This window comes from Perognathus longimembris, chromosome 10 (genome assembly GCF_023159225.1).
Source record: "Perognathus longimembris pacificus isolate PPM17 chromosome 10, ASM2315922v1, whole genome shotgun sequence".
Taxonomy (NCBI): domain Eukaryota; kingdom Metazoa; phylum Chordata; class Mammalia; order Rodentia; family Heteromyidae; genus Perognathus; species Perognathus longimembris.
The window spans coordinates 1,251,380-1,272,276 of NC_063170.1; the positions used below are offsets into that span (position 1 = coordinate 1,251,380).

Genomic DNA, 20,897 nt, shown 5'->3' on the forward strand with positions numbered 1-20,897 from the left:
CCCCTAGGGGGCAGCAGCAGGCCCCAGGCAGGCCAGCCAGTCGCCCTGCAGTGCTAGGGGCACTGTGGCCGTGCAGGGCAGAGAGCTCCTCTCTGCCCTTTGAACACGGCCCCCCTGGGCCACCACACGAAGGCTTGGCCACGTGGGGAGGCTGAGGCCCAGCAGGGCCTCTGGCTGGGCGCCGGGCTCCGCCTGAGGCGTCGGTGAGGAAGGTGGGCTCGCTCCGCATCCCAGCTCGGAAGAGCCACGGGCGGGTCGTGGCGAGTGGACGTCTGCGTCCGGGGTCAGCTAAGTCACAGAGGAGGAGCCATGGGTCCTAGAGGACCCGGTGGCACAGTGATGCCAGAGGAAACCCCCAGAGGAAATGGGGGGGGGGAGGGCTGGGCAGGCCAGAGCCCCGTGGCTCCCCCCGGCTCTGGAGAGAGGGCTGCCAGCTGCTTGGTGGAGCCTCGGTGGGCTGCCCTCCTGCCAGAGGGACGGGGCCCGCGGCCCCCGAGCCTGGGGCGGGCTAGAGAGGATTTTGGCAGAACCACAGAGGGAGGGGTGGGCAGAACGGCAGCCCCACTGGGCGGCCCGCGGGGGTGGAGAGGCCTCACAGGTCCCTGCGCAATGCGTTTCTTGTTTTGGGATCATTTCTGTGGATGTTGTTTTTTAAGAGAAAGGAGAAAGCCCCCTGGTCCTCGCCGCCCAAGGCGCACTGGTGAGTTTTGGGGAATCCCTTCCCAGAGGCCCCCGGTGGATTCCCGCTCAGGCAGCCGGGCCGCGTGGGGTCAGCAGGTCCCACTGCACCCCCTCACGCTGGCCAGCGGGGCCCTGACACTCCGGGGTCTGAGGGATGAGCCGGAGGCCCTGCAGTACCTCTGGGGACCTGAAGGGCCCAGCTGGGGGCGGGCCAATGGGCAGGGCCCCCCCTCGAGACACAATAAGCCCGGCGATAGCATCTGGCTCATCTCAGGCCCCATTCGGCCCTTTCACGCAGGATATGACCAGCCCTCCAGCCGACAGCAGCCCCTTTGTCCCATCTCTGGGGACCGATCTTATCAGCAGCGTCCATGGCCACCGTAATGGAAAAACGCAGCGAGGAAATCAAAAGTTATGCACAGAGATAGAGGAGTAATAAATAAATAAATAAGGAGCCGCAGTGGTCGCAGTGGTCTCAGGGCGGGAGCTCTCAGGAGCTGAACCCCGCCGAACCCAGGGGCCGGAGGGGAGGGCGCCTTCGTGGTCCCGGCTCTGGTGCCCACCTTGGAGGCTGGTGGGGGCAGGAAGCGCTTCAGGATCCTGGTTCCCGTCCCCAGGCCCCGTGCTTTGGACGCCAGAGCCGCTGCTTACTCACGGATCTGGAGTGCCGTCCCTGGGGCTGGGCTGGCCTGAGACAAATGTCACGGTCGGTGACGGGGACAATGCCCCCAAGGCCCAGCACAGGGCCCGGGTTTCCCTCCTGGGGAGAAGGACCGGGAGAGGGGAGGAACAGCCCGACGGGGCCCACCGCCGAAGCCGGCGCCCAGGCCCCGCAGCGGCCCGAGACTTGCGGCCCCCAGGCGCCCGCCCTGCCCCGTCCCCACTCCACAGACGAGGAGTCAGAGCCTGGCGTGCCGGGGCGGCCGACCGGCGACAGGGCACTGCCAGGATGGGGACAGTCCTGGCACCAACTGCGGCTGTGCCCGCCGGGCGCCAGCCGGGCACCCTGGATCCCCCAGACAGGTCTGTGCCCGCCGCAGCGAGGCGACGGCGGGCTCCGAGGGGGGCCGTGGGGCCCCCGGCCGCGGGGCCGGGCCCAGGAGGGACGCCGGGGACCCGGCCGCGGAGGCGCCCTCCCCGCCGCCGCCGGGGCCGGCCGAGGGGCCACGGGCGGGGCAGGAAGCCGGCGGGAGGGCGGGGCAGGAAGCAGGCTGGATTGGGGCTTGTGGCCGAGATAGGCTGCCCCGGTGGCAGATACGGCACCCGGAAGGGGCTGAGGTCAGCCGGCCACGGGCAGCCGGCGGGCGCCCCTCCGCCTCGCTCCCCGCCGCCCGCGCCCCACTCACGGGGCGCCCCTGAGCGCCCTCCGCGGCCCGTGCCAGCGCCCGCCTGCTCCCTGCCTCAGTCTCCCCGTCTGCAGCTGCGGCTCCACGGGCTCCACGGGCTCCGGGCCTCACGGCAGCCCTGCCGGGCTCCGGGGCGTCGCCCCCCCCCCCCCCCACCGCTGCTCACCAGCCGCCCGGGGCCGGGGATGAACCCCACGCCCGCCCCGCACGCCCGCGGGGCCACCTCCCCCGCCGGCCCTGCCCTGCGTGCCAGGCCGGACTTCCCGGGCTCACCGCCATGGGCCACCCTCACCCCCCCACCCCTGCACGCACTTCTAGAAACTTCCCGGGCTCACCGCCATGGGCCACCCTCCCTCCCGACCCCTGCACACGCTTCTAGAAACTTCCTGGGCTCACCGCCATGGGCCACCCTCACCCCCCCACCCCTGCACACGCTTCTAGAAACTTCCCGACCTCACCGCCATGGGCCACCCTCCCTACCCACCCCTGCACACGCTTCTAGAAACTTCCCGGGCTCACCGCATGGGCCACCCTCCCTACCCACCCCTGCACGCGCTTCTAGAAACTTCCTGGGCTCACCGCCATGGGCCACCCTCCCCCCCACCCCTGCACACGCTTCTAGAAACTTCCCGGGCCTCACTGCCATGGGCCACCCTCCCTACCCACCCCTGCACACACTTCTAGAAACTTCCCGGGCTCACAGCCATGGCCACCCTCGCCCCCACTGCCCACCCCCTGGACTTCTAGAAACTTCCCGGGCTCACCGCCATGGGCCACCCTCCGTACCAACCCCTGCACGCGCTTCTAGAAACTTCCTGGGCTCACCGCCATGGGCCACCCTCCCCCCCACCCCTGCACACGCTTCTAGAAACTTCCCGGGTTCACTGCATGGGCCACCCTCCCCCCCCCCCGCACACGCTTCTAGAAACTTCCCGGGCTCACTGCCATGGGCCACCCTCACCCCCCCACCCCTGCACGCACTTCTAGAAACTTCCCGGGCTCACCGCCATGGGCCACCCTCCCCCCCACCCCTGCACACGCTTCTAGAAACTTCCTGGGCTCACGGCCATGGGCCACCCTTGCCCTGACCACCTGCCCCATGGACTTCTAGAAACTTCCCGGGCTCACCGCCATGGGCCACCTCTCCTCCCCCCGCCCCCCCCACACTTTGGGAGCACCACATACACCATGCGGTCACTCCAGGGGGCAGCGTCGGGCCCTGCAGCCCCCCAGCATCTGCAGGAGGGTGGGCACCGTGTTTAGCAAGTGAAGGGGGTGAGAGGAGAGGGGTGCTCCATAGGATGAGAGGAGGGGAGGGAGCTGTGGGGGGAGACCTCTGCGTGGGCGGGGGGAGGGAGTCCACTGCGTGGGCAGGGGGAGGGGAGTCCATTGCGTGGGCGGGGGGAGGGGAGTCCACTGCGTGGGCTGGGGGAGGGAAGTCCACTGCGTGGGCAGGGGGAGGGGAGTCCATTGCGTGGGCCGGGGGGAGGGGAGTCCATTGCGTGGGCCGGGGGGAGGGGAGTCCATTGCGTGGGCGGGGGGAGGGGAGGCCGGGTGGGCGGGGGGAGGGGAGTCCATTGCGTGGGCGGGGGGAGGGGATGCCGGGTGGGCGGGGGGGAGGGGAGTCCATTGCGTGGGCCGGGGGGAGGGGAGGCCGGGTGGGCCGGGGGAGGGGAGTCCACTGCGTGGGCTGGGGGAGGGGAGGCCATTGCGTGGGCCGGGGGGAGGGAGGGCCGGGTGGGCCGGGGGGAGGGGAGTCCGCTGCGTGGCGGGGGTGCCGATGGCTTGCAGTGCTGTTGGTTGGGGAGCTGCCCGTCTCCCGCGGTCTCTGCAGGCCGGGGCCTGGGTGCAGGCAAAGGCGGAGGGTCCAGGGCGGTGCTGCCTGGGAGGTGGCCTTCCTGAAGCCAGGGCCCTGTGGGGTGCATGGTGGCCCCTCGGCACAGACAGAGCTCCTACCTGTCAGCCAGCTGCCTGACCAAAGCCTGTGCCTGAACCCCATCTCCAAGACCGCCCCCGGCCGCCAGCCCCCTGGGCCGCCAGCCCCTTGGGCCCCCATCCCTCCGGGCCCCCAGCCCCCCGGGGCCCCAGCCCCCCGGGCCCCCAGCCCCCCGGGCCCCCAGGCCGGGCCCCCTGGCTCTGAGGCCCCCTCTGACCTTGGCCCCTGCCAGCCCCGGCAGCGAGGCTCGGCCTTGGCCTCTGCTGTGCCCTGCCCCACCCACTGTCCTCGCTCACCTCGCCCCCCACCACCCGGGTCCTCGCCCTGGCGCTGGCCCAGCTCTGACGGGCCTGGTCACGTGGACTCTGTCTGCGGCCCTCGGCCTCTCACGAAGTGGGGGCTCTGGGAGCTGGCCGCCCTCCCCCTCCCCTCCCCCGGGCCGGAGACCCACCTCACACTCCGGGCAGAGCGCCCGCCTTTCCCGCTCCCGTGGGACCCAGTGACACCGGGGGAGGACGGAGAGGAGCGGGCCAGGTGGGCCTTCTGTCCCTTCCCGTGTGGCGGGGAGGGGGGCAGCGGGGTTAGGCCCCCAGGTTCTGAGGGGCCTCACCGAGGGGCTTGGAGCTGGGGGACATCACGGGAGGGGGGCTCCCGAGCCAGCTGCCGGGCCGCTCTCCGAGCTGACCCCAGGCTGACCCCCGCCGTCCAACCTGCGCCCCTCCCCTGCCTGATAATCTAAGACAAATAGCCTATCGCCGCTGCGCCAGCCCCGCGGTGATAACGCCGAATAGCTGGGATGATTCTCCCACCACAGGCCGGCCGGCGGGGACGGGAGTGCGGGGACCGCGGCCGGCGGCCATCTGCCCGGCCGTCCATCGGGCCTGAGATGAGGGGGGCGGCGCGGCCCGACGGCCACCCCGCTGCCCTCGCTAACCCTCGGTGGAGGGACAAGCGCGGGGCTTCCGGCAGGGAAGAGTGGACGGCCTCCGGAGGCCCTGGACCGCTCTCTGAAGACGGCCGGTCCACCCCCCTCCCTGCCAGCCCTCCCTCGACAGCCGAGGATTCGGGCTGCGGTGTTGCTGGGCGGCAGAGGGCTGGCCTGGCTGGCACAGGCACCAACAGCCACAGAACCCCCACACGAAGACATGGAGGCCTTTTCTCACGGTTCTAAGCCCTGAGCCCAAACCCTGAGGCCCTGGCCTGACTCCCCATGCCCACCCCGGGCCCCCCGAAGCTCCGGGCCCTTTGCCCATGCCAGCTGCTTGCCTGACCAACACAACCCGCTCCAGCGTGTCCTGAGCCTTGGCCGAGCTGGGGTGGGGTTCTCTAGTGTGGTGCTGACCTTCCTCTCTCACACCTGACCTTGACCTTTGGGCAGTGAGCCGGCGGTGTCTGCCCGGGGACACAGCCGCCTCCTATCCCTGCCTCCAGGTCTGGGGCGGGCTGCTGGGCTCGGTCAACAGTGGCTCTAGGACAGTCCTAGGCCCCAAGTCGCCCCCAGTGCACAAGATGGACACCTCTCTGTCCCTTTCTCCCCACCCTCTGCGCCCCTCCCCGCCTGAGCTGGGCCACCAGGGCCCTACACCCCCGATCTTCTGCACCCCTCCCGTCCTGAGCTGGGCCACCAGGGCCCTACACCCCGATCTTCTGCGCCCCTCCTGTCCTGAGCTGGGCCACCAGGGCCCTACACCCCAATCTTCTGCACCCCTCCTCGTCTGAGCTGGGCCACCAGGGCCCTACGCCCCAATCTTCTGCGCCCCTCCTGTCCTGAGCTGGGCCACCAGGGCCCTATGCCCCAATCTTCTGCGCCCCTCCTGTCCTGAGCTGGGCCACCAGGGCCCTATGCCCCAATCTTCTGCACCCCTCCCCGTCTGAGCTGGGCCACCAGGGTCCTACGCCCCAATCTTCTGCACCCCTCCTGTCCTGAGCTGGGCCACCAGGGCCCTACGCCCCAATCTTCTGCACCCCTCCTCGTCTGAGCTGGGCCACCAGGGCCCTACGCCCCAATCTTCTGCGCCCCTCCTGTCCTGAGCTGGGCCACCAGGCCCTACGCCCCGATCTTCTGTGCCCCTCCTGTCCTGAGCTGGGCCACCAGGGCAGGCCTCCTCAGCTGGACTGCAGGAGGCTGGGTCCTCTGTTCAGCTGTGGACGGCGCAGACGCCGCCCTTGGGTCCTCGAGCAGAGCTGGGTTTGGGCCTGGGCTCCCGCCTCTGAGGCTAGCTCAGTAGCTCGCGTGGGAAACAGCAGGACTTGAGCGTGGAGCCCCAGCAGCCGACAAAGCATAAGGCTCTTGGGGCTGGGAATACGGCCTAGTGGCAGAGTGCTTGCCTCGTGTACATGAGGCCCTGGGTTCGATTCCCCAGCACCACATATATGGAAAACGGCCAGAAGTGGCGCTGTGGCTCAAGTGGCAGAGTGCTAGCCTTGAGCAAGAAGAAGCAGGGACAGTGCTCAGGCCCTGAGTCCAAGGCCCAGGACTGGCCAACAAACAAACAAACCCCCAAAGCATAAGGCTCTTCACCATGAGAGCGAACCCCACTGAGCATCTCTCCATCTTCTAGAGCTGTGGGCGCACGGAGATGATGTGGAGTCAGAGCCACAGCCACTCGTACGCCCCAGGACTGCACCCCAGGACTGCTGCTCACAGGGCCTCGCGCGGCCAGGCCTTCCTCGCAATACAGCACGGGTCCAAGGCTCCCGAGGGTCCTAGCAGGCCGGGGCTGAGGGGCTTCCTCTACCTGCTGCAAGGGGCTTCCTGGTGGACTCATGGCCACCCGCCCTGGGCTTGAACCTCCACACATAGGGCCGCCTTTCTGCACCCACTGTTGAGCTGAGAAGGGGCAGTGGGTGGGCGGGGGGAGGGGGCAGTGGGGTGGGCGGGGGAGGAACTTCAGACCAGAGATCACAGAACTGATGGAGGGGCTGGGGATAGGGCCTAGTGTCAAGAGTGCTTGCCTCGTATACATGAAGCCCTGGGTTCGATTCCCCAGCACCACATATACAGAAAACGCTGTGGCTCAAGTGGCCGAGTGCTAGCCTTGAGCAAGAAGCCAGGGACAGTGCTCAGGCCCTGAGTTCAAGGCCCAGGACTGGCAAAAAAAAAAAAAAGAACTGATGGGAGCAGTGGAGGGCAGAGGCTCAGAGAGATCAGCAGGAGTGGAGCTGGGGCTGGGGGGTGAAGATGGGGGTGAAGATGGGGTTCAGGGCTGGGGCTGGGGGGTGGGGGATGGGGCTGGTGGGTGAAGATGGGGTGCAGGGATGGCGATGGGGATGGGTGTGAGGATGGGGTTCAGGGCTCGTGATGGGGGGGAGGATGGGGTTCAGGAATTGGGATGGGTGTGAGGATGGGGTTCAGGGCTGGGGATGGGTGTGAGGATGGGGTTCAGGGCTGGGGTTGAGGGGTCAGGACTGGGGATGGGTGTTAGGATGGGTTCAGGGCTGGGGATGGGTGTGAGGATGGGGTACAGGGCTGGGGATGGGATGTGAGTAAGGGATTCAGGGCTTGGGATTATGGGTGAGGAAGGGGTTCAGGGCTGGGGATGTGGGGTCAGGATGGGGTTCAGGGCTGGGGATGAGGAGTCAGGATGGGGTTCAGGGCTGCGGCTGGGGGTGAAGATGGGGTACAGGCTGGAGATGTGTGTGAGGATGGGGTACAGGGCTAGGATGGGTGTGAGGATGGGTACAGGGTGGGGTACAGGGCTGGGGATCGTTATGAGGATGGGGTTCAGGGCTGGGACTGAGGTGTGAAGATGGGGTACAGGGCTGGAGATGTGTGTGAGGATGGGTACAGGGCTGGGATGGGATGTGAGTATGGGATTCAGGTTTGGGATTATGGGTGAGGATGGGGTTCAGGGCTGGGGATGTGGGGTCAGGATGGGGTTCAGGGCTGTGATGGGGGTCAGGATGGGTTCAGGAATTGGGATGGGTGTGAGGATGGGGTACAGGGCTGGGGATGGGTGTGAGGATGGGGTTCAGGGCTGGGGCTGGGGGGTGAAAGATGGGGTACAGGGCTGGGATGTGTGTGAGGATGGGGTACAGGGCTGGGATGTTTGTGAGGATGGGTACAGGGCTGGGGATCGGTATGAGGATGGGGTACAGGGCTGGGGATGGGTGTGAGGATGGGGTACAGGGCTGGGATGGGTGTGAGGATGGGGTACAGGGCTGGGGATGTGGTGTGAGGATGGGGTACAGGGCTGGGATGTGGTGTGAGGATGGGGTACAGGGCTGGGATGGGCTGGCTCTGGAGGATGGAAAGTAGCTCAACCCCGCTGTGTCCCTGGCTACCAGGCTGGCCGCTCACCAGACTGGCCACTGCCTTTTGGCCACCAACCCCAGGGGGGTCTGACGCCCCATCGCCCGCTCGGGCCGCTCAGGAGATAAGAGCCGCCGGCCTCCGCTTCCCGCCGGGCGATAAGGGCGGGCTGCGCGGGGCCTGATAGGCGGTGGCCACCGCGGCGGTTGGCCAGTGGCCACGTATCGGCCCATCGCTGCCCGCTGCACAGACCTTCCTATCTGTGGGTACCGATAGGGCCCCTCCTCACCCCAGGATGCAAATAGCACAGGAAGCGGTGGGGCGCCGCAGCCCCAGACCACGGCCACCGCCCTGCAGGGCCCGGCTCCTCCCGGGCTGGGGTGGGAGGTCCGGCTCCGACACCAGAGGGCTTCGCTGCCCGAGATGAGGCTGGCTCCGTGCACGCAGGTGGCAAGGGTGATGGCCCGCGTTGATCTGTAAGAGCCCCAGCCGGCGCCCAGACTCACCCCTGCAGGCTGGGGCCCCTCTGCCAACACCCAGACTCACCCCTGCAGGCTGGGGCCCCTCTGCCAACGCCGACTCACCCCTGCAGGCTGGGGCCCCTCTGCCAGGACCCAGACTCACCCCTGCAGGCTGGGGCCCCTCTGCCAACGCTGACTCACCCCTGCAGGCTGGGGCCCCTCTGCCAACACCCAGACTCACCCCTGCAGGCTGGGGCCCCTCTGCCAGCACCCAGACTCACCCCTGCAGGCTGGGGCCCCTCTGCCAACGCCGACTCACCCCTGCAGGCTGGGGCCCCTCTGCCAGCACCCAGACTCACCCCTGCAGGCTGGGGCCCCTCTGCCAGCGCCCAGACTCACCCCTGCAGGCTGGGGCCCCTCTGCCAACGCCGACTCACCCCTGCAGGCTGGGGCCCCTCTGCCAGGACCCAGACTCACCCCTGCAGGCTGGGGCCCCTCTGCCAGGACCTGGACGCACCCCTGCAAGATGGGACCCCAGCTGGCACCCACTCTCAGCCCTGCTCCAGCGAGGCAGGCCGGGGCCTCGTCCACACGGGTGCTGACATTGCGCTGCTCTCCTAGGGCTGCGGAGTCCACTCTGCTGTGTGCCTGGCTAAGGGTGCAGGCACGGTGCTCTCACTAACACTTCCCCCAGCCGAAACCCAGCCTGTGAACCTCGGCTGAGGGCCCGGGGGCCTGGGCTTCAGCAACGCCCACCACAGCCCACCCACTCCCAGATCCTGCTGGGAAAGTAAAAGCACAGAGCTGATTCAGCCACTCAGTGTGCACACACCGCCCTGTGCTGTCCCTCAGTAAGTGTGCACACACCGCCCTGTGCTGTCCCACAGTTAAGTGTGCACACACAGCCCGTCCTGTCCCACAGTTAAGTGTGCACACACAGCCCGTCCTGTCCCACAGTGTGCACACACAGCCCGTCCTGTCCCGCAGCCATGCCTGCCTGGCTGTGACAGCGGGGACACACCTGGTCGGGGCTAGAGGCAAGGAGGGAGGCTGCGGAGTGCTCCGTGCTGCAGGCCGCAGGTGCACCCCCCAATCTTACACCCTTCTCGGTGGGACGGGCTGTGTGGCCCTTGCGTTCCACGTTACGGGGTCTCTGTGCGGACGGTTACCTGCCGTGTTAAGTGAGAGACCCCAGGTCCACTTGCTCTGGAGACATCCACCTATCCGATTACCTGCTGGTCCCCGGGGCTCCCCAGAGGAAGGCAGGGCGCCCCTGCTCCTCCGCAAAGCCTTCCCCCACCCGTCGGCAAGGCCGGGCTTCCCACCCGCCGCTCCCCGCGCGGGGGCCCCGGGAGGTGGGCTTGCCTCCACGCGGCAGGTACTCCGCGCGTGCTCTGCTGTGCATCCACCCCTGCCTGGCACCGCGCGGCGGGCCCGAGAGCCCCAGCACCCGGCCCCCCACGCATGGCCAGCGGTGCTGCCTGGCCAGTGTCTGACCCGAGTCCTCCTGTGGACGGGCCTGGCACCGAGCCATGGGCACTGCCCTGCTGCCGGAGGGGCTCGGGACGGGCGGCTCCGGACACGCCCTCCAGGCCCCTCTGGGCACGTGGCCAGCACCAGGCTCTCCACCTCGAGCCAGACGAGGCCCGGCCGCCCGGGAATCCTCCAGCGATTCTGCCTGGACCCCGCCCCGGGCACAGGCACCCTAGTGACCGTCGCTGGCCACTCAACGGGCCTGGGCCGGCCAGCCTCCAAGGACCAGAAGGCAGGGCGGCCCAGAAGTCTGCACCGCCCGCCCGCCCGGTTACCTGGTCCCCTCCAGGGACTGGCTGCGGCCGCCTCCTCTTCCTCCTCCTCCTGGGGTCTCGAGTCTGGCTCCTGTTCCTCCATCTCCTCAGAACTTCCTGGGGGCGTGGGGGGTGCCGCCCCTGGGGATGGACTCACCTCTGCAGAGAGGAAAAGACCATCACACACTGCTGATTGGGGGGAAGCTGAGGCCGGGGTGAGCAGGGCCCCGGGTCACCGCCCTTCGGGCTGGCTCTGACCAGAGGCGTAGGAGGACACCCCGGCGTCCCCCTCGAGCCCCTCGGCCCCGGGAAACCGTCGTGTGGTGACCGTCCCTAGCCAGGTGCCCCACCCGTGGCCTGCCCGGCTCCGGCTCGCGGGCTCCATGGCGGCGGGGCCCCTCTGCCGGGCAGGCCCCGCACCCAATTCCAGCCCAAAGGGCATATTTGCCTTCCGAGCAGCGCTGATAACCACCACGGCCCCCGATCGATGCGCTCCCGTAGAGCCCCCGGTGACGTCACACGCCGGCAGGTTATTAATACCCCAGATAAGGCCGTGATTAACATCAAATAAATCAATCACACGGTATAAAAGTCCTATTATTTTTGGCTATAAATCAAAGTGGCTGGCATCTGAGCTCCAGCCACCGCAGCGAGCCGCGCCGGACCCGGCTGAACGCAGACGGCGCTGCGCGGCCGCCTTATCGCGCCATCGCGGGGCTATCGCCGTGCCAGGTGCAGCCCTGGCTGTTTTTCCAGCTCATTCCCCGGCCCCACCTGCCCCCGGCGCAGCCCCAGCTCCCAAATCAGATAAAGGGCCCGGCACCCAGAGGAGCCGGCGGGGCAAAGTCCACCCCCAGCCTGCCACTCGCCCTTTGGCAGCTCTGGCCTGCCCCGGCCCCTCCGCGAGCCCGGCTCCTAATCGTGTCGATGGTGAGGGAGATAACCCCAGCCGGCCCCCGCGCGCCGCGCACCTGGCTCTGCTCACGGCCACCCACGTGACAGCCACGGTGGCCACAGGCGCGGACGCCAGGCCCGGAGACCGTGGGGAAGCCCCACCTGGACCCCTGGGCACTGTGACAGTGACAACGAACAACACACCGGGCCCGGGGACAGGCCAGCCCCGCCCACCCGCTGTCCAGGCAGGGGCTCGATGCCGGGAAAGGGAGAGGCCGGCAGCTCGGGCTGGGGACAGAGCAGGGGGGCTCCACGCCGGCCGCTAGTCCGGGGGGGGGTGCTGGGGGCAGAGCCACGCCCCAGACCAGGGCTGTCCACATCTGCTCCCCGCTGTCCCCTCCGTCCTCCCCGCTGTCCCCCTCCGTCCTCCCCACTGCCCCCTCCATCCTCCCCGCCGGCCCCCTCCGTCCTCCCCTCTGTCCCCCTCTGTCCTTCCCACTGTCCCCCTCCATCCTCCCCACTGGTCCCCTCCGTCCCCCTCCGTCCTCCCCGCTGTCCCCCCTCCGTCCTCCCCGCTGTCCCCCTCCGTCCTCCCCGCTGTCCCCCTCCGTCCTCCCCGATGTCCCTCTGTCCTCCCCACCGTCCCCCTCTGTCCTCCCCACCGTCCCCCTCTGTCCTCCCCACTGTCCCCCTCCGTCCTCCCCGCCGGTCCCCTCCATCCCCCTCCGTCCTCCCCGCCGTCCCCCTCTTGTCCTCCCCACTGTCCCCCTCCATCCTCCCCACTGTCCCCCTCCGTCCTCCCCACTGTCCCCCTCCGTCCTCCCCGCCGTCCCCCTCCGTCCTCCCCGCTGTCCCCCTCCGTCCTCCCCCGATGTCCCCCTGTCCTCCCCACTGTCCCCCTCTGTCCTCCCCACTGTCCCCCTTCTGTCCTCCCACTGTCCCCCTCTGTCCTCCCCGATGTCCCCCTCCGTCCTCCCCTCTGTCCTCCCCTCTGTCCCTCTGTCCTCCCCTCCGTCCCCCTCCATCCTCCCCACTGTCCCCCTCCGTCCTCCCCTCTGTCCTCCCCGCTGTCCACGCTCCTTCCTCTCCACTTGCCCCCCCCATCCTCTCCTCTCTCTGTCCACTCTATCTCCCCCTGCGCCCCTCCGTGCCCCTGCAGGGCCTTCCCTGGTGCCCCTGTGTCACAGAAGGAACTCTCCATGCCCTCAGGGCTTGGGCGCAAGGCCACCGTCCCCTCCCCTGCCCTGGGGGGCCATGTCGCCGGCTCAGCACCTTGGACACACGTGGACACAGCGTCTGTGGCCTGTCAGGTGCTGGCCGGGGTCATTCAGGCTGGGCGCTGAGGTCGTGGGCGCCGGACAGGCACCTGCGGCTGCAGGCCACCCGGGACCGCTGCGGGCCCTCGGGGACTCTGGCCTCCTCTGGAGCCCAGGGCAGAAGCTGGCCCCTGCCCCTGTCGCCCCAGGAGAACTCGGGGTCTCTGGGAGTGTCTGAGGCCTCAAGGCCCCCTCCCCCCCAGGGCTCCCGGGCTCCCGAGGGTGGGGTCTCCCTCCAAGGCGCGTGCAGGGCAGCACCCGGCGACGAGAGGTGAGCACCAGGTCTAAGAACACTGCCGGAGTGAAGCTGAGTCTAGACCCGGGTCAGAGCCCTACTCAGACAGGCAGGGGCCGGGGGACCCCGAGGAGACCCCGCCTCCCTGGGCCGCCTCCGTGGGTGCACCGTGGGGGGTGGCGGGAGGAGCTCCCAGGCGCACGCCTGGGTGTGCAGGGCCAGGCCCCCGTGTGAGCGAGCCACAGCTCGCACCTCAGGGTGGACCGGGGCTGGTGTTGCTCAGTGGGCCCTTGGGACTCCCCAGGGCCTCGGAGGCCCCCCGGGGCAGGCCCCCCACCCCCACCGGGGCTCCGCACTCACCGGCTCGGGAAGGGCTCGGGGGCTCGGCCTCCCTGGCGGCCTTGGGCTCCGCCGCCGTGGCCTCCTTGTCCGTGGGGCCGCTGTCGGTGGCCAGGGTCTCCTCGGCCATCTCCATGTCTCCAAGGGAACCTGTGGACAGGAGCCCGGGCGCTTGTGAGGCTCCGGCAGAGCCTGGCCCCCCCGGTGCCCTGGCCTGGACTCAGCGCTGGAGTCCGGGGTGAAGCAGGCAGCCAGGCAGGGGCAGGAGCCGCCACCCACCGGGGCCAGAGCCCCGCGAGCCCTACCCCCCGGCCGGCAGCCCTTCCGCGGGCCTGGGGCTGCCAGGCCCCCTCCTCGCTCTCTGATCCCGGCCGGCTGGGCGGCTCACCGTTGCCCCCGGGGTCTCCCCGCCAGCCCACCCACAGCTGAAGGCGTCGGGCCCCCTGGGGACCCTTCTGGGATGGGAGCTGCAGTGCCCCCCCTCCCCCCCCCACTATACACCTGCCTGGGCCCTACAGGGGACCCCAGTGCTCCTGCTCCCATCGCGTCGCCACGAGCGGTGCCAGGGCCCACCGACGGGTGTGGAAAGATGGGCTGGGATGACCCAGGGCCAGAAGCCCTCCTGAGAGAAGATGGCGGATGGGGGCAAGTGTGAGGTGTCCCCAGCACCCCGGGGCCACTCGCCTCCTGCCGTCACGCCACGGCACAGTGCTGAGAGCGGGGCCTGAGAGCGGGCTTGGGCCTTGGACCGCCCTGGGCGCCTGGCTGGCACACCGCGCGCACCCTGGCCGCGGAGGACGGGGCTCGTGTGGGCGTGGGGCCCGCTCCGACGCACGGGGTGGGCCACCGGGGGGCCCGGTGCGGGGTGCTCCGTGGACAGACGTCCCTCCCCGGCCCTGCCACAGCCCCCCGCGAGCCCCGGGCGAGCCAGGGTCCTCCGCTTACTGGAGAACAAAGGCCCGCGCCGCACAGGGCTGCGCCGACGCGCGTGGAGAGAGAGGCCGCCAGGCTGCGTGTCGATGCATTCTAATGCTGCTAATTTCAGTTCCAGCACAATTAAAACAGCGCTGATAATGCAGGCGACAACCGCCCGCCCCGGTGGAGCCGGCCCCGGGCCACCCTGGCTTCCCGGGCAAACGCGCCCATCCCCATGGCGCCTGGGCTAGCGCCGGCCTCTCGGGACGCCCCCGACGGGGACCCCGGGGCAGGGGCCGAGCGGACCAGCGGGGGAGGCAGGCCCACGGGATCCTACCCTGAAGAGTGAGTGGCCCCGCGGCTCGGGCGAGGCCCCGGTCACGGCCGCGTCGTGGTCGGCTTGACGGAGGTCCAGCCTCCGGCCTGCGGAGGACGCAGAGGCCACGTGGAACGGCAGCAAGCTGCAGACCCCAGCGGCCTCACGGAGCCCCCGCTCCTACCCCGGGCCTCTGACCGGCGGGCACGGGGTCGGAGGTCGGAGGCCGGTGCCAGGCACCTGCCCGGGGCAGCCAAGGGCCACCCGGCGGCGCTCAGAGCCCGGGCAGTGCCGGGCGCGGCCCCGCGGTTATCGCGAGGAGCAGGCGCCCCGGGGCCCATCCGTCTCCGCTCATTAAGCCGGACGCAGGGATGGAAATGAAAACATAATAGCTATTTGATTGGGGGTGAGATATTTTGCATATTGGCTCAGCACTGATAGTGGAATTTCATCAACTCCCCTTTTCATGCTTTAAACTGAATTACGGAGACAGGCTGCGGGGCGGGCGGCCCCCTCTCCCTTCCAGTCCCTCCCGGCCTGGATGGACCACCTCACCGGAGCCCCTGGGGCCGGGGCAGGGCCCGGGGCCAGGCTGGAAAGCAGCCCGGGGCTCCTGGTGCCGTGGTGAGTGCGGGGGGCGGGGCGGAGGAGACGGGGTGAGGGCAGCTCTCCCTCCGCCAGCCCCAGCTCACCTGAGCATGCCTGGCACGGGGCTCCTCCCTCGGGCCCCTCCGGAGCAGGGGGGAGGCCCCCGGCCCCCCGCTTGGCCTCGATCCACGTCCCCCTCCTCGCACACAGCCCGGGCCGTGCCCCTGGCAGTGACCAGCTCCGCCCCGGCGAGGCCGAGGGGCGGCTGACCGGGCCGGGCAGCCGCGGGGGGGGACAGCACACGCGCCCAGGCCGGGAGGCGCAGCGCGGCCACCCAGGGAAACGCCTGGGGGGCGGGGGGGGGAGACGGGCAATGGGATGCCCCTGCCCTCCTCCACGGGGTGGGGGCCCCGGGGGCCATGAGCGGGACACCTGCAGGCTTGGTGTGCTTAAGGCCCAAGGCCCCGACCAGCCCATACCAACCGGAGGGAAACTGAGGCAGGGTCACCACAACGCGGTGGCCCTGGGCGTCACCGGGGCCTCTCAGCGACTCACGCTCTACCCAGGGTTCTGCGCAGCCGCTCCCTGGAGGCCCTGCAGAGGTCCCCAGGCCTGCCACCCTCCCGCCACAGGACCCTGCTCGGAGCAAGGCCACCACCTCCACCCACCACACGGACTTCAGCCCCTGCTGCCCACCCACCAGCGTGGGCCCTTCCCCCCCGCCTCCCCACCAGCGTCACCCGCTCACCGCAGCCTGTCAGACCCAGATCCGGCCCATCCCAAGAGATGAGCACAGGCAGGCTGGGCGGTCTCCCAGGCAGAGCCACCCGGGGGCACACCGGGGTGCCGCAGGGGCCCGTAGGGGGCTCCCGCCAGGGTGACTACGGAAGAGGCCGCTGGAGGGATGCGGGGCGCTTCCCGTCGGACCTCCGGGGTCCCTAAGGGTAACGGCAAGCTGGGCCCTGCCTGAGCGCAGCCCTCTGGGCCTGCCACCCGTTCCAGGACTCCTCCCCTCTGCACGTGGGCCGTGCGCCGGGCTCTCCTCTCCGTCTGCCCGCACTTGTCCCTTGGTGGGACGCACGCTGGGCACTGGAAGGCTCGGGGGCCCGGGCCCCCCTCCGTGCGGGTCATCCCCGCCCAGGCTGGGGCGCTGGCTGCGAGCCCCGGGGCTCGGTGCCCCTGTGGGGGCGTGCGGCCTGGGAGGGACCACGGGGCCGGCTCCGGTCCCCGGGGCCAGTCAGCCCGGGCCTCGGGTGGTCTAGCGGTCCCGGGCGGGGGTGGCGCGCAGTGGGCGGGGCCACTGGGAAGGACCGGCTTCCAGAACCCCGGAGACACACTTCAGACGCAGGGACACTCGGCCCGGGCCACACACAGGGCCAGATGGCCCTTGCACACCAGAACACGCCCCGGCAGCCAAGCTGGACGCTGCGAAGACGTCCAGGGGAATCTCAGTCCCCGTCACGGCAACCGCGCTGCCCTGCGGGTCCCCAGCTGTCCCAGAACCTGCCGAGGGCGCCCCTTCTCCTCCCCCAGACACCCTCCTGGCGCAGAGGCGGCCTGCAGCGGCTGAGTAGACCCCAGGGAGCTTGCCGCCGGGGCTTTGGCCACACTGCACTCCCGGATGTCCGCGGTTCAAGTCTGAGCGGCCCCGGGAAGCCCGCGGTGAGCCCGGGCACCGCAGGCGGCTCCGGGCAGGCGCTGGGGCCTCGGCCTCGGGGGCTCTGCCGTCAGGTGGTCTGCTCTTAACCCCGCGGTCCTGGGCACTGAACTTGGGGCCTCTCATGTGTTACGCAAGGGCTCTGCCAGCCACCGAGCCACGTGTCTAGCCCCTCCTCTCGGTGGTGACTTTAGAGGCTGGGTCTCACCCTATGCTCTGGCCGATCTGAGCTTCCCAGTCATGCCTCCACGTCACTAAAGGTGAGAGGCACAGGGCACTACGCAGCCCCTGGGGACCCCCGGCAACTGGGCTCCCACCACACCCAGACAGTGGTTGAGATGGGGTCTCAAGAACGTTTTCCCCAAGCTGGCTTCAAACCACAGTCCTGCAATATCCACCTCCCCAGGAGCTAGACTTACAGGCTTTAGTCACCATGCTCAGGCAAACATAGGGGGTGTGTGTGTGTGTGTGTGTGTGTGTGTGTGTGTGTGTGTGTGCACTGAGACTGAACAGGGCCTCATGATCTCACTTGGCTTTCACTCAAGGCTGGTGCTCTACCACTTGAGCCACGCCTCTACTTCCAGCTTTTTGCTGGTTAGAGCCGAGTCTCACAGATTTTTGTCCTCAGACTGGCTTCCAGCAGTGATCCTCAGATCTCAGCCTCCAGAGTAGCCGGGATTATAGGCATGAGCCACTCTGCTCGGCTACTCTAACCTCTTAAAAACGTTCCTGACCTGGTGTTACCCATTTCCAGGCAGGGAAAGTGAGGCTCGTGCCACGGAGGCCCGTCCGTATCCTCTGTCCTGCTTGGTTCTGACCAGGTCCTCGGGAGCCTTGTCCACACCTGGTCCTGGCTCTCAGCAGAGCAGGGCCCGGGGCCCTCGGGCTCGAGGCTCTGCCTCTCCCCTTCCGGGCCTGGTCCCCACCCCCCCTCGCCCCCTCCGCCGGCGCCTCCTCTCCACGCATGTCTCATCTCCCGTCCACTCCCATGTCACCTCTGCTCATCTTCCTGTGTCGGTCCCCGGGGCCAGGGTGTCCCTCTGTCACGCGTCCGTTATGGACTGTGGGGGAGAGGCCGTGGCCCTCCGTGCCTGCCAAGGCCCACACCAGCACAGTCCTGCAGGGAGGGCATGCCAGGGGGACCCAGGGGACCCTGAGGCGGGTGGCGGTTATAGCAGCCTGAGGCTGCTCATGTCGCTGTTTGGAGCAGCACACACCCAGGCCTCTCTCCTCTCCCTGGTGACGGGTGTCAGAGGCCAGCGGCTGCGAAGAGGGCTTGGGTGGCTCTGGGGGGCCGAGCCGCCCCAGGCAACCCCTCTCCTGCCGTGGGACAGGAGTAGCCAGGCTCCCAGAGGAGAGGACACTGGGGTGTGCAGGGAGGGACACAGAGCCCAGCACCATGGAGGTGGGGACCAGGCCACGGGGGGGGGGGCATCTGGGAGGAGGGGGCATGTCGGCTGTGGCTGACTTGGAGTCCTGAGAGGGCAGCAGAGGCCCAGGCGAGGCAGGAGGCCCAAGGCGGGACGGGGCTGTGCGGGGCGGGGTGTGTGTGTGGGGGGGACCCCGTGTAGAGTGTTGGGTGCTGAGTCTGGCTGGACCACACCATGCGTGCAGAACAGGTCTGCCTGGGGTACGGTGCTGGAGCCAGCAGGCCTGCGGAGCCTGGGGTGGGCCTGGGCGGGGCGCTGGGCTCCGCCCTCGGGGGTCCCACGGCCTCCGGGCCGCGTCCAGCTCGGGGCTCAGTGCCTTGGCCTCCCCAAGGATCGCCTCCCCGCCCTGCGCCCACCCCGCCGGGGCCAGAGCCAGCGGGCTGGTCCCCCACCCGGCCTGTCCCCAGGGGCAGGGGCCCAGGTGGGGCGCGGCTGGGAGAAAGGAAGGCGGAGGAGGAGGAGGGAAGAGGGCCGGGCCTGGCTGCTCGGGGGAGATTGGTTTCAGCCGGGGCCCGGGCCTGCCAAGTCCACATCCTATCTGCGGCCCGCACTTACTCAACATTCATCACTGTTGAACTCGGAAACTTATCAACGCTAAAGGTTGGCGCCATCTCTGGGCCCGGCCACTCCCGCCTCTGATGGGCCGGATAGGCCCCGATAGACTACGGGAGATTGTTTCGCCCTGGAGGAGCCATTACCACGCAGCCGGGCAGGCTGCGCAGGCCCCCGTGGAGCAGGGCAGCCCGCCGCGGGGCCGGGGGCCGGGAGAGCACGAGGCCACGGCGCAGGGCAGGAGCCCCGGCAGGCAGAGAAGACACCGGAGGCTCCGTGGGACGGGGAGGGAGGCGGCTAATGGGGCCGGCAGGACGGCTGCTCAGATGGCTCCTGGGGACAGGGGCGCAGCCCAGAGCCACCTCCCACGCAAACCCCAGGCCCTCCTCAGCCCGTCCCACAGGCCCGCACCCTCTGACCGCCCGCCCCACGTGACAGGAGCCCGGGGGCTTGTCCCCTCCGGCCCCCACCGAAAGGGCGCTCACACCTCAGTGCCTGCCGCGCACAGCCGCTCCTCGGAGAACCACGGGTCCCACTTCCCGGGTGCCTCCTTGCTCCCACCAGGCGGGGCCAGGCGGGGCCAGGCGGGGCCAGGCGGGCCCTGGCCCGGGTCCCGCACAGTAGGTGTCCAGTACAAGCTTGGATAATGGTGCTTCTGTGTGGTGGCATCCAGAGAGCAGCCTGTGTCGGCAGGCAGGGCCCACGGGCCCCAGCCCAGCTCTCCCCACCCGGCCTGCTCCCACCACTCACTGCCTGACGCTTCCCTGCCTAGAGGCTGGGGTCTCCTCCCTGTTCTAGAGGCTGGGGGGTCTCCTCCCTGTTCTAGAGGCTGGGGTCTCCTGCCTGTTCTAGAGGCTGGGGTCTCCTCCCTGTTCTAGAGGCTGGGGTCTCCTCCCTGTTCTAGAGGCTGGGGGGGTCTCCTCCCTGTTCTAGAGGCTGGGGTCTCCTCCCTGTTCTAGAGGCTGGGGTCTCCTCCCTGTTCTAGAGGCTGGGGGGTCTCCTCCCTGTTCTAGAGACTGGGGTCTCCTCCCTGTTCTAGAGGCTGGCGTCTCCTCCCTGTTCTAGAGGCGGGGGTCTCCTCCCTGTTCTAGAGGCTGGCGTCTCCTCCCTGTTCTAGAGGCTGGGGGGTCTCCTCCCTGTTCTAGAGGCTGGCGTCTCCTCCCTGTTCTAGAGGCTGGGGGTCTCCTCCCTGTTCTAGAGACTGGGGTCTCCTCCCTGTTCTAGAGGCTGGCGTCTCCTCCCTGTTCTAGAGGCTGGGTCTCCTCCCTGTTCTAGAGGCTGGGGTCTCCTCCCTGTTCTAGAGGCTGGGGGGTCTCCTCCCTGTTCTAGAGGCTGGCGTCTCCTCCCTGTTCTAGAGGCTGGGGGGTCTCCTCCCTGTTCTAGAGACTGGGGTCTCCTCCCTGTTCTAGAGGCTGGCGTCTCCTCCCTGTTCTAGAGGCTGGGGTCTCCTCCCTGTTCTAGAGGCTGGGGTCTCCTCCCTGTTCTAGAGGCTGGGGTCTCCTGCCTGTTCTAGAGGCTGGGGTCTCCTCCCTGTTCTAGAGGCTGGGGTCTCCTCCCTGTTCTAGAGGCTGGGGTCTCCTCCCTGTTCTAGAGGCTGGGGGGTCTCCTCCCTGTTCTAGAGACTGGGGTCTCCTCCCTGTTCTAGAGGCTGGCGTCTCCTCCCTGTTCTAGAGGCTGGGGTCTCCTCCCTGTTCTAGAGGCTGGGGTCTCCTCCTTGTTCTAGAGACTGGGGTCTCCTGCCTGTTCTAGAGGCTGGGGGGTCTCCTCCCTGTTCTAGAGGCTGCGGTCTCCTCCCTGTTCTAGAGGCTGGGGTCTCCTCCCTGTTCTAGAGGCTGGGGGGTCTCCTCCCTGTTCTAGAGGCTGGGGTCTCCTCCTGTTCTAGAGGCTGGCGTTTCCTTCCAGTTCTTTTTCCCTTTTACTTTCTTAGTCTCCTGGGGATGACCTAGGTCTTTCCTTTTACTTTGCCTCCTAGGGATGCTCTAGAACCCACCATGGAGTAGTTGTGTGTCCCTATGTTGCCTTGGGGGAGTCAGGGAGAGGAGGCCCTTCTGCTGACACAGTCCCGAGAGGCCGGGTGGAGGCACAGGCCCCGCCCCTCCAGCCCTCACACCTCGTGGAGGGGAGGCAACGGAGGCCCAGAGGCCAGGGCCAAAAGTGACTCTGCTTCTGTCTGACACCCCCTCCCTGTTTCC

The 20,897-nt window shown here is 68.9% G+C and overlaps 1 protein-coding gene across 1 annotated transcript in view; it reads right to left on the reverse strand.

Annotated features, from left to right (window-relative positions):
• The window catches only part of Zfpm1 (zinc finger protein, FOG family member 1), a 51,362-nt gene that overhangs the window by 19,199 nt on the left and 11,266 nt on the right, over positions 1-20,897 (reverse strand). The window contains exons 2-3 of the mRNA XM_048354958.1: positions 13,269-13,397; positions 10,485-10,622 (exon numbers count right to left, since the gene is read on the reverse strand). Of these exons, the coding sequence (XP_048210915.1) occupies positions 10,485-10,622; positions 13,269-13,397 (267 nt within the window). The remainder of the gene's footprint in view (positions 1-10,484; positions 10,623-13,268; positions 13,398-20,897) is intronic.